At 39.5% G+C, this 11,913-nt stretch overlaps 1 protein-coding gene and 1 long non-coding RNA gene across 3 annotated transcripts; both read right to left on the minus strand.

Moving 5' to 3' along the window:
- Positions 1 to 2,809: 2,809 nt before the first annotated feature.
- Positions 2,810 to 3,502, minus strand: LOC137613618 (uncharacterized). Its single transcript, XR_011038961.1, has 2 exons — positions 3,472 to 3,502; positions 2,810 to 3,061 (listed from the first exon to the last, which is right to left on the minus strand). It is a non-coding gene; the product is annotated as an uncharacterized lncRNA (long non-coding RNA).
- A 967-nt stretch (positions 3,503 to 4,469) lies between these two features.
- Positions 4,470 to 11,350, minus strand: scml4 (Scm polycomb group protein like 4). Of its 2 annotated transcripts, none has more exons than XM_068342913.1 (6): positions 11,212 to 11,350; positions 10,171 to 10,373; positions 9,473 to 9,602; positions 7,495 to 7,704; positions 6,596 to 6,741; positions 4,470 to 6,028 (listed from the first exon to the last, which is right to left on the minus strand). In XM_068342913.1, exons 2-6 carry the CDS (start codon positions 10,366 to 10,368, stop codon positions 5,903 to 5,905), a joined length of 810 nt encoding a protein of 269 aa, XP_068199014.1. In that variant the 5' UTR covers positions 10,369 to 10,373; positions 11,212 to 11,350; the 3' UTR covers positions 4,470 to 5,902. The 2 variants fall into 2 exon arrangements, with proteins under 2 accessions (XP_068199014.1, XP_068199013.1); XM_068342912.1 differs by having other exon boundaries at positions 7,495 to 7,707.
- Between the last annotated feature and the right edge of the window lie 563 nt (positions 11,351 to 11,913).

Here is an 11,913-nt window from a genome sequence, read left to right on the forward strand (position 1 = left end):
TTAACTTTTATTAGTAACTATCTTTTAGTTTTATTATCCTTAGTAGTACAGAGTTTAGTCCAACTCCTGACCCCTGTAGTCCACAAACATAGTGTGCAACCACTTAATCGAGAAGATATAGTGGTTCTGTTTGCTTTAGTAGTTTTACAGTAACATTTTTAAGTCTCATTAAATAAAGGATAAATTGTATATTCCACTGTAGTAGCACGAAAATTTAAATGTCAATTTGTAAATTTCCCAGTTTGGGATCAATAAAGTATATCTTATCTTATCTTAAAAATATATAACACATAATACAGTAATTCTGTATTGACAAAACTCTGACCAGCACCATGTTATGTTATTGTTGTGAACTATGTTTCTATTTTTGCTAGCAATACAATGTACTGTAATTCAATGCAATAAAATTTCCACAAAAAAAAGTACTATAGTATTTTGCAGATACAATGAGAAAATTACTACAAATTTACAGTGACATGCTCTACAGTTTATTGTAACTACCATCCTGGAGCTTCTGTTTTTGATAACTCTCACTTTAACAATTTAGAGCAGCCCATAAATGAAGTTACATTTGGTCAACATTGTTTTTCATACAATCAGGGCATTGATTATGTTGTTGTGAATGGAATGCATACAGTAAACAGGGTCTTTCTAGCAGACATGCTCACCTGCAGTGTACTTACCACCTATATGCAAAAACAACGCACATGCTCAAGGACGGTTTACTACAGAATAAATGATGAATATGGGGTCACTATCTACACACACCATATTCTGAGAAGTTTGTGTATTCATCACAGTTCATCCACATTAGTTGAAATTGAGAGACAATAACAACCTCTCTGCATCCAATTCACAAACACAACACAGTTCTCCTGAGGGGTCACTTGTTTTCCTCACCTGTCAACATTCTCTCACACTTTTTAATTCCCACCGACATCCCTGTCCTGACATTTCTCTCCTTACAGCCTGAGCTGTCAAAGAAGCCAAAGAAACTGAAAAAAAAATCTACAGTACTCTGATCTGTGGGATGTGACTGGATTACAAAATATAGCCGTTGTGTTGTTTTCTGAAATTATGGTAATCACGTTTTTAATATGTTTATAACTGGGTTTATGGAACAGCCTGTGTGCTGTAAATGTCATATATCTTATTTGCGTCTGAGGTTAATTGTCTGTCTTGAGACATATGTAAAAAAAAAAAAAAGGTGGGTAATTGTCTGTGTAATATTTTAGCAGTCGTCTGTCTTGTGGAAATGTTTTATATATGTTAAATTTTATTACCATTAAGATCGAATAACCCTAAAGCTGCTACCTGTACTGGAATGACTGGAAATTTTAATCTAATGAACGTGATTAAAGGCCACAAATGGATTTCCTGTTAATGTTACCACTTTATTATTTAACAATTGACTCCTGATCTAAAACTTGAGTTTAGCCATTTTGAAACACTGACTGATAAAACAATAATTGCACTTGTCTCTGTAAACATACTGGTACTTACAGAATCTTAATGACAGGGAAATATGTTGTCTCAATCCTTCTCCAGGAACCCTCCAGCTCTCATCATCAGGCCACTGATGGAGTACTACATGAAAAGTGACCTCGTAAGATCTTGTCTAAAGCTTGTTGAGAGGTGGTAATAGGCTTGCTTGACTGGTGATGATGAGAAAGAGGGAGCTGTTCACAGAATCTAATTTCAGACCCAGTGACTAGAATGCTATAGGAAAAAGCTTGTTAGGTGTGCATAAAATATTAAGGTGCGCTAGCACCACCTGTAGACATGCTGTGTATATACAAAGCAATAAGAAATAATCCACTCAGATCAGGAATCAGAATCAACATCTATTCATTCATTTTCTGTTACCGCTTTGTCCGCTGTGGCGGGTCACGGGGAGTTGGAGCCTATCCCAGCTGGCTTAGGGTCGGAGGCTGGGGGAACTCCGGGCGCGATGCCAGTGCACCGAAGAGCCACACAGAGACGCAGACAACCATGCATGCACACACTCATACCTACGGTCAATTTGGGACCAGCCAATTAACCTGAAGCGCATGTTTTTGCAGGTGAAAGCCAGACAACTAACCCATATATTATTTTGATATAGTACTTTAGTGTTTTAGTGTAGTATTTATTTTTGACATTTGATACAGCATCCCTTCACACAACAGATGGAGTGAGATATAGATGAAAGGCCATGAAAGCAATATGATAAAATCCAAAAAGCCCTACTGAATAAATACAGTATATCATAAGAGCTTCTTCTGTTAGTGTAATGGTTTAACTATCACTTGTGATTGTTACTTTCATCCAGCAGATGGCGCCCCGACTAAGAGCAAAACTAAAGTCTGACGTTAAATTGGTTTGAATCAGATTCATTTGTACTTGACATTGAAAACAGCTGTTACTCGTATGACAAGTTGGTCAATGGAATATTTATGCTACACTTTATAGCATCTCACCTCATCCATGACCCTGGGTGTGTCCAGTGTGTACAGTATGTAGGATGAATGCACCAGATGTACTCAACACATACCCATGATTGTCTGAAGTTAAGCATTAAGATATTTAGGTAATTTAACACTAACTTCTGCAAGCTAAACCACTATCATGCATGCATTTTATCTTATTTTTCCACGTTATAGATGAGTCACCTCAAATGAAATGCTTGTGATGACGTGGCAACCTGTTGGATGAAAAAACAAGTTGTGACAAACCCAACACAAGCATGATTGTGGACTGCGGAAGTTGTAAACTGAATGAGGACTAACTGCTTTACACATAAGCAAGGACAAAAAAAGGAAAACAAACATGAAAAATAGAATTTATTTCACCTGACATGAAACAGTAACTCAGAAAAAACCTTGCAGATCCCCAGATTGGTTCAACTTAGTATCTGAGAATGGACAGAAAATGCAGTGTGTGCAATGGCTGTGTTTCCTTAGACAATGGTCTACAAGTTCAGCCACTATTCAAAAAGGTGAAGTGGGAAGATGAAGGTGGTCCAGAACACAGGTGGGTCGTCTTGACATCTCTTCTCCAACAGGATAAGCAAGCAGCGCATCTAGGAGTCAGCAGCATTAAGAGACCAATGTTCATCGGGACCAAAGATTTGTTTCAACAAAGATGCACCAGTCGCATGAATTGGCATGAAGTTCAGGTTTCCTTGAAGCAGTCACCTCTCTGGTCCGTCATCAGAAGAAAGGTTTCTCACTAATACATTATTGAGGGCTTAGCTTGTTTGTGTCAAGACAAGAAAACACTTGAAACATGTCGTGTTTGCACAGTAATATCTAAATCTTACATGTACTAACTCAAAAAAGTCTGTTTTCTCCTAATTTTGTTTGAAAAATTCCATTTTATTTTGTAAAAAATATATATATTGGGTCTTTACTTGACTCAATTCATCCAGTCAGTGATCACTTCCCCCAGAAAGCCTCCTATAAAAGCAGGGAGACAGTGGAGCTCACTTACTCTTTAGTGACCCATCAGACAGCAAGAGACCTGAAAAAATTCAGAGGAACACAATTATTACACACTGGAAATGCAGGATTACATAGGTTAAATATAAGAATTTAAGGTGATCAGGTATTAAAACAATGACAGCAGAGCCATTGTATGTTTTGCTTGTATGTTTTGTGTTACCATTACTTTCACATGAAGGGTGAAAGTTTGACGCCTGAGCACATGTTGAGATACTTCATTCTATTAAGCAATAAATGTTTATCTCAGCATTTTACGGCTAATCGATAAGCAAACATATTGTACTGCAGGAGACTAGAGGAGACTACATATGCGCTTGACAAACAGCATTTAGGTGGAAACCTGTTCAGATGAGGAAACCAGACGGTGACATTACCATTCAAGCCAGCTCCAGCCTCTTCTGAGCTTCTGCCAGTTTGTCCTGAAGCCTTTTTTTCCTCCAGTCTAAATACTTTCTCCTCATCCTGTTCGCCTGCCAGCCCACCATGAACCCGGCAGCGAAAGAAAACACCACCGCCGCTTGCAGCGTTCTCTCTGAGACGCTTGCCATTTTCACCTCTGGTTGACAGACGCTGACATTTGTCAATACAGGAAGTGAATCCTCTCTGTTCTCGCGAGAGTACAGACGCGATCTCGTGATCCAATAAGAGGTCCGGACGTGCGCGCGTGCGTGAGTGACAGCTATAACAAAAGGACCAATGGCAGGGTCAGCGTGGCATCTATTAGTGAGCGAATACATCAGGCGCTTGTCTTAACGAGCAGGAGAAATATGACATTAATTCAAACTTTTTTTTTTTTTTGGTAAAAATTTGTTTTAAAAACATAATTACTCGATCGATATCTCAGGGCGAATTAAGAAATGTTGTGTAAAACATTTGGAAAATTATAGTAAAAGATAAAGCTCCCATGCACCACAACTCTTAAATTATTTTAATTACTAAGATAAAGTTAGAATAAATGGAAACAAGAAAGGAAGATTTAATGCAGGCCATAACCCAAAAAGGGTTCAGATAGTCATGAGATACAGAATTCATACACATACACATGTACTCATACAAAGTCAAGTAAAACACATTGAACACAGTTTTTAAAGTAGCAAATACTGTACAGTCATTTCTGAATAATTCATTAAGTTCACCCAAAAACTGTACAATTTTTCGATATACTGCATGTAATATTAATGAGTTTACAAGTTGCTCTATATAATGTAACTAACTTGTCTTTGCTGCATGAAAAACATTAATGCTCAAGACATTTACTCTTTTGTCTTTATTTTTACAGTTGAGGTGAACTGCTACTTCATCATTCATTTAGGCAGGATAAAACATGACTCAGGGGCATTCATATTTCAAATGCCTGATGAGGTATTGCATGGGAGGAATGTAAATGGTTTCATTTGGAACAGTGTGAAGAACCTGTTGAGGTGTAGCTGTAGTGGCAGTAACGGTTTTAGTGAGCACCAGGTTTCATGCAAGTTGCTTTTCTCTTACACTCCTTTGTAAGACCAAGTACAACAAAGGCCTCATAATGTGCTTTGCAAAGTTTCTTGTAATTCAGTATTAAAACCAGTGCATGCCACACAATAAACAATTCATCAGAACATGGTGGCAAACCCCAGCCTCTGTCTTTGTTTCCTTTCGTTCCTGTCATTATGAGCACTATGTGACTGCATGCAGCAATAACTGGTGTTGCATCTCATCCCTCCACTGCTGTGCTGTGGTTTGTGGTTGAAAAACATTCACATTAGCAAGTCACTTCTTTTCATGGCAACTTTAAGATGTTTCTAATCCAGATTTCACTTTTTAAGTTTCAGACAACTGTAACAACAGAAATGGATTTGAATTAGCTTCTGGTGAAAGTCTGAGAGCTTATTAACTACAGTTTGTGTCTGTCTGTGATTGATACCTGGGTCAACAATGTCACTAAAAAGACACACACACACAAAAATCATGGCAGCATCGTGCTGAAACCCAAGGACAAAATGTAAACATAATAAAAATGTGAAGCATCACATAAGTTCATTAAGTTTCCTGTCTCTGTGGGTCTTCAGAGGTGTTGATACGGAAACCATGATTAAGATCTGCCCAAACAGTAATCTTGTGCAGACTGCTGAGTGAAAATGAATACAGGTCATGTGTCGATATAGAGTAGCTGCCATTTGGAGCTGAGCTATTTACAAACTAAACCATCCAGATACCCAGTCAACAGTCATGGAAATTAATTCATTGCTTCATCTGTGAACAGTCTCACCCGTGTGCAGTAAACAAGAGTGTTCTGCAGATGCTGCAAATGCTGACAACTGTACATTCTGGATCCAGAGGTGCTCATGATGTATTGCTGATGACTGAGAACATGTGAGGAAATCCGCAGAAGAACAGTTTCTGGTAAAAGGTGATCACGAGGTTCACTGCTCTGCAGCAAATCACAAGCGATTCTGTTTCAGCCTGTCGATGTGGTAACATAATTTAAGAGCAGGTCCCAGCTTCAGTCCCAGATACTTCATCATCATCTCGCTCTTCAGCAAGAGCAGAGCATCTCCGTCTATCTCCTAAAATGGAATCACAGATCTGTGTGAGTAAAACAAAATCCAGTACACAGTAACACGTTTCACATCTGTTTGCATAGGTAACTTCAGATATATAGTACAGCGGGAAAACATGCTTTGAATTCTACAACTGCATCATTCTAAACACTATAATATATCAAAGAAGCACAAGCAGATCATTATCTCATTGCAAAGGTTGAAAATGAAAAACAGAACAGAACACAAAATAAAGTAATTTTTACTATTTAACAACTCTTAGCCTGGCCCTGATTCAGAGACTGGAAGCTATGACTAAAAAAAACCCACTCACTGTAAATATTAAGCTGCAGACACCTGAGGATCAGAGGCAGCACTGTGGTTAATGGGGAGGCTTCAAATGTAGCATCAGGTTAATTTTGTTTTAACACTTTGTCATAGTTAGTTTTCTTAATTAAATCCACAGCTACAGTCGACTCATGTTACGTTGAGGTCAAGTGTATGTCAAAAACCAAAGTGCATCTTGGGATATAAGTATAACTCCAAACCAATTACAGTGGCCGATGGATATAATAAATAGTAGCCTGGACTCACATGCTTTCTGAACGTGTCAGCATGGGGGCCCAGAGCTTGGGGGTCGGCATCTTTAATGAACCAAACAACCTCCTCAACACCCCAGCTGGACGGGTCCTTTCCAGCAGGACGCTTGAACTCTCCATTGTCTGGTATGGGACTGTAAGCTAGGTGGCACAGTAGAACAGGGTGACGTTACATAAATATTCAACATGATAAACATACAATTCAGCAAAACACTCACAGCCCTGTTATGTCACAAAACAACACGGTAGAAAAATCAGTTTAAACATTTAGAACAACTTGGAGATAGTTAGCTCCCAGGGGAAACGTGGGGAAACCGCGAGGCTGGCTCTGTCTGATGATGAAAATATGTGTCATCTCTTTGTGTCTTGGTGTAAAACAACAACAACAATTTGTAATTTTTTTTTGTTCATCGCAGGACTAGTTTTTTGGGTGGGTGTTTTTCTCCCAGTTTTAGCGACAATAGTATGGTTATATCAAGCAGGTCAAACAGAAGAGTCACAGGTACTAAGAAGATTTACAGCTAATTTAATAACTATTTATACTGAAGCAGTATGAAAAATATAATGAAATATTGTAGTATTCCTTGATGTTTAATGAAGAAGACGAATCCTCATTTTCCAGATTACAGTACTGGCTCTGTCATACAGGTGTAGTTGTTTTTTAAATTACGGTAATTCCAGTTTAAGTTGTGCTGGTCACCAGTGTAAACCCACCACTTAGTAAAAGGATGTTAAGTCATTTAAATATATATATATATACTTTACATGAAAGCAAAATACACACAAAAAGCTACACTTCATTGATGCAGAAAATGAAGTACAATTGTAAAGTAGGGTTTGGCAGTGATTTGCATATTAACAGTTTGGCAGAATGTATATAAAATAGGACCTCACCATTCCGGTTTCCTTCTTGGAAGTTCCCAGGGCTCGATGCTTGTCTACACAAACCCATTGGCATAGAGCAGCTGCTGCCACGGTAACCGTAGGAGTGCTTGAGTGGGTACTGGGATGTCATGACATTGAAGGCAGAGTCACTGGGATCCACAGCGTAGCGCTTTGAGTCTACCGGTGGCTCACATAAGAAGTCATCAGGCATTGGCGTCTCTGCTGGAGGAGGAAGGACCATCATTAGAGCTGAACTCATCTGTAAACGTCCTTTTAATGTGGCAACAGGTCAGTTTGCACACAGTTCTCAGAGGAAGTGTAGTAATAAGTTTGGAAAGCAATTGACTTTTCATTTAACATCATCAAGTCACCATTTCATTTTGTCCAATACTTTAGTTCTTGAAGAAAAACTTTCCAAAATCAATGACCACCACTTTGTGTTTAGAGCTACTTAACACATATGCTCATGCTCTAACCAAAGGTGATAGAGATGTCAAATATTGTTTTTGCAACCAAATGATATGGATGTTAGCATTTAGTTTAATGCATCCAAAATGGACAAAAAACCCCACAAATATCTACCAAACATCTGTTAGAAACCTACTGCATGCTTCAATATCAAAATTTTATTATAATATACCACTTGCAGAATGTACTCTAGGTCACACATATTATTATGTGGTGAATCAAATAAATACAAAGATAAACTTCATTCAAGACCCTTTAGCTGGAGTTATTCGAAGAGAAACAGATGAGAGGTAGTAATTCTTGTGGATCCAATCCCTGTGACATCCGTTTTTCAGCCTGTCAATAATGTTGATGCCTGCTGGTTACAACAGAGCTGGACAGTTATAGATTCACTCGATGACATGCATTCGTTTCTCCCAGAGAGGTCGAATGGATTTTGAAAAATTAATTTTATGTGTCCATAAGAATGTATGAAAATATAAACCCTTTTTCAATAAATGAATGTAAAATAAAAACAATACAACGTGATAAATTTATCAGTACTGGAAAAGGAATGCACGGAATCCCTAAAATAAAAAGACTGTTTTTCGAAATGCTTCTCTTCTGCTTCAGACAAATAATTTACATACGTGTTTTTTTTTGGCACTGAGGGGGGTAAGGTGTGTGTGTATGTGTGTGTGTGTGTGTGTGTGTGTGTGTGTGTGTACGCACGCACTTCATTTCTGTATATGTCTACAGTCTGACATCAAACACTTTTCATGATCTGTGAGAACAAAGAGGAACGCTCTGGTCCTTGACACATGAGATTCCCATTACCACCTCAAATACACTCAAGCCATCCTTTAAAAATGTGCTCATTCAGAGCAGGACAGGACGCAAAACATAAAAGTGAAAAATGTGGATAGCAAAGCGAGATGTGCTTTCTTTTGTGGAAGCATTCAAAATGTCTGCTTTTCTCTAGAGCCTCGACAGGAAGGAAAACCGAATGGGAAAATTGAAACAAAATTTTTTTAAAAAAAGGGTGTTTAAAGTATACAAACATACAGTGAAAACCCAGAAAAACTACTGTGTTTTTTTTTTTGTTTTATCTGGCAGGCATGCACTTTTGTAATGCTTTACATCCAAAATGTGTGTTTCTGTCACAAAGAACATGTCTTCAGTGTATTTAGAGAACAAAGAAGACAGACGCCACACCGACAGAGAAGTGGGGATTTTAGCAATAAATTGAAGTCACAGTCAGAGCTGAGCAGCAGAGAGATGTAGAAGAATCCAAAAGGTGAAACAGAGGGAGACACCGCACATATCCTACCACAATCTCACTCCCCACCAAGTCAGGCTTTAAGCATTTAGAACTGAATGCTGAAAAAAATCACTAGACATCACGACTTCCACTCCTGTTAGGATGATGATTCCTGCTTTTACAGACCTGTTAGGGAAGCTAACCTCAGTTTTAGGGAAGCTAAAATTGAGCTATTTTGTGTGTGTGTGTGTGTCTCAGTGTGAGTGTGTATGGTGTTACCTGTTAGGGCTTGTGGGGTGGAAGAGTGGGGGACAATAGCAGCATCCTGTGGAAGGGAACCCATCTCAGGCTCCGGTGTGCTGCTGGGAGGAGAGTTAGCTAGTGGGGACATCACCATCCTGGGCTTCAGCTACACACACACACACACACACACACACACACACACACACACACACACACACACACACACACACACACACACACACACACACACACACACACACACACACACACACACACACACACACACACACACACACACACACACACACACACACACACACACACACACACACAAATAGCATATAAAAACAAATTGATATGGTTTGATAGAAACAAGAAAAACCGAACATAGCAGGAAATTTAGATTCAGACAATCAACTTACATATTCAAAGGTGGAAATTTTGACCTGTTGGTGGCTGTATATTTAAAAAAAATGACATTTGGCAGCGTCATAGCAACAAAGTGCTGGCAAAAGGCAAAGACGGAAGTCACTACCTTTATGCCCGTAATGTGAAAGAGTGCAGGCTTAAATTTAATTTTTAAAATGAAAGAAATTCTTTTTATAATTTTTTCAGCTGAAATTAAACACAGAATATTTTTGAATGAAAACTCTGGATGTAAGCACAGTAATAGCTTTAACAGTAAATACTGTTTTCTGGCTAAAACTAGTGAACCAAACCGCTGACTAACCAACCTTGAAGCCTGGTTTCCTGCCTCTCTTCTTCGGGACCTTGAGTGGAAACATGGACTCAGCGTAGTGACTCTGGAACGCCAGCTTGCGGATCGGAGGCCTCCCTCTCTTCCTGCCAGGCACCTTACCCTGAGGCCCCGCAATGAACTGGGGGCCGAGAGTGGGAGTCTGCATCTCTGAGCTGGCAGACAAGGTGCTCATCAGACCTGAGGGTGATGGAGACGTCATTAAATATAATCTAAAAATAACAGGAAGTAGCAGCTTTAAAATGCACGCACCGCTGCGGCCCAACTGGAACGGAAACTCAGACGCTGTCACCACACACGCACGCACGCACACACACACACACACACACACACACACAGAAACCATAGAAATAGTGGAAACTACACATAAAGCTCTGTACTCCACCACACCCCTCCCCCTCTACAACTGCAAAGAATGCAATAAATATCATTACTGCACAGAGGGAGACAAAGCCTTTCTCTCTTTCTCTTTCTCAGACACACACACTCATACACACACACACACACACACACACGTACAAACACACACACAGACACGCACACACAGGAAGTGAAAGCAAAGCACACAAGCTCAACATAATCAAACGATGAATCGAGCATTTATTCACACACACACAACAGTCTGAAGTTTTGTGTCTTCGTACCGTTCACCCACATGGTCATGACAACACATCCTCCTCTCATCACTTCAGTCAAGCTTTCAGTCCCTTAGCTGACAAGGCCTTTAAATGTGAGGCAAAAACTCTGCTGACTGGGTGGAAACACAACCTCATGTTCTGCAATTTAGCTGCAATACTGAACAGTTCTTATATGTCTGAATGTGTCACAGAAATATCTATCCTTTAGTATAATGAGTTATTGTATAATATAATACACACATTTCATGCATCAATAGGATAATCCAGAGCAGATACAGACGTAAATATGAATGATGCCTTCTACCCAAATCATCTGATACCAAATGACATTGAAAAAAATTGTGAAATTGGGCAAAATTATTATTCTGAGCATTTCCTACCATGTACACAGTCGTCTGGTAATCGCTGTCTGTACGTTGCTTCCCTTCAGCTGTAGATTTTTGAATATTTCCCTGATGGATTTGCCTCTCCTGTTCTCTGCTGCTACACACTGTCAGGACGCCGGCTCCACTGCAGCGTGCGTTTCTCACTCTCTCTTCCTCAATCTCCAACCACCTCTGAAACAACCCCCCTCCTCCCTTTACCTTCCACCCTAACCCTCTTCCTCTCTGTCCCCTTTCAGTCGTCATAGCAACACGCCTCTAACATCCAGCGGCAGCCAGAGGACCTGCTGAGCCCAAAATGCTGTGTGTGTTTGTGTGTGTGTGTGTGTGTGTGTGTGTGTGTGTGTGTGTGTGTGTGTGTGTGTGTGTGTGTGTGTGTGTGTGTGTGTGTGTGTGTGTGTGTGTGTGTGTGTGTGTGTGTGTGTGTGTGTAATGTAATTACAGTTGCCACAGCTCAGGGCTTTTCTTTTCTGTCATCTAAAAAGGCTTAGAGCAGCTGACAAGGGATTCAAGCTGCGCAGTGTTTTGTGCTACAAGCGCTCGGTTACAAAAAGTAATCTGTCCTCAAATTATTTCTGAAGAAATTTGAATGCAAATCTGCGAAAGAATAGCCTAGTCTAAAAACTCACGTCAAAATTCTAAATCTTTTAATCAGTCATAAAATGTTTGAGCTGACATTTTCTGACTGACTTTTAGAGA

This window comes from Antennarius striatus, chromosome 19 (assembly GCF_040054535.1).
Source record: "Antennarius striatus isolate MH-2024 chromosome 19, ASM4005453v1, whole genome shotgun sequence".
In the NCBI taxonomy this organism is placed as follows: Eukaryota; Metazoa; Chordata; class Actinopteri; order Lophiiformes; family Antennariidae; genus Antennarius; species Antennarius striatus.

Coding starts and splice junctions, on each gene's coding strand:
- scml4 (XM_068342912.1), bottom strand. CDS start 10,368: ATGAGCACCTTGTCTGCCAGCTCAGAGATGCAGACTCCCACTCTCGGC. Junction 6,742..7,494: donor CCAAGAAGGAAACCGGAATG/GTGAGGTCCTAT, acceptor TGTGCCACCTAG/CTTACAGTCCCATACCAGAC. Junction 6,029..6,595: donor CTGACACGTTCAGAAAGCAT/GTGAGTCCAGGC, acceptor ATTCCATTTTAG/GAGATAGACGGAGATGCTCT.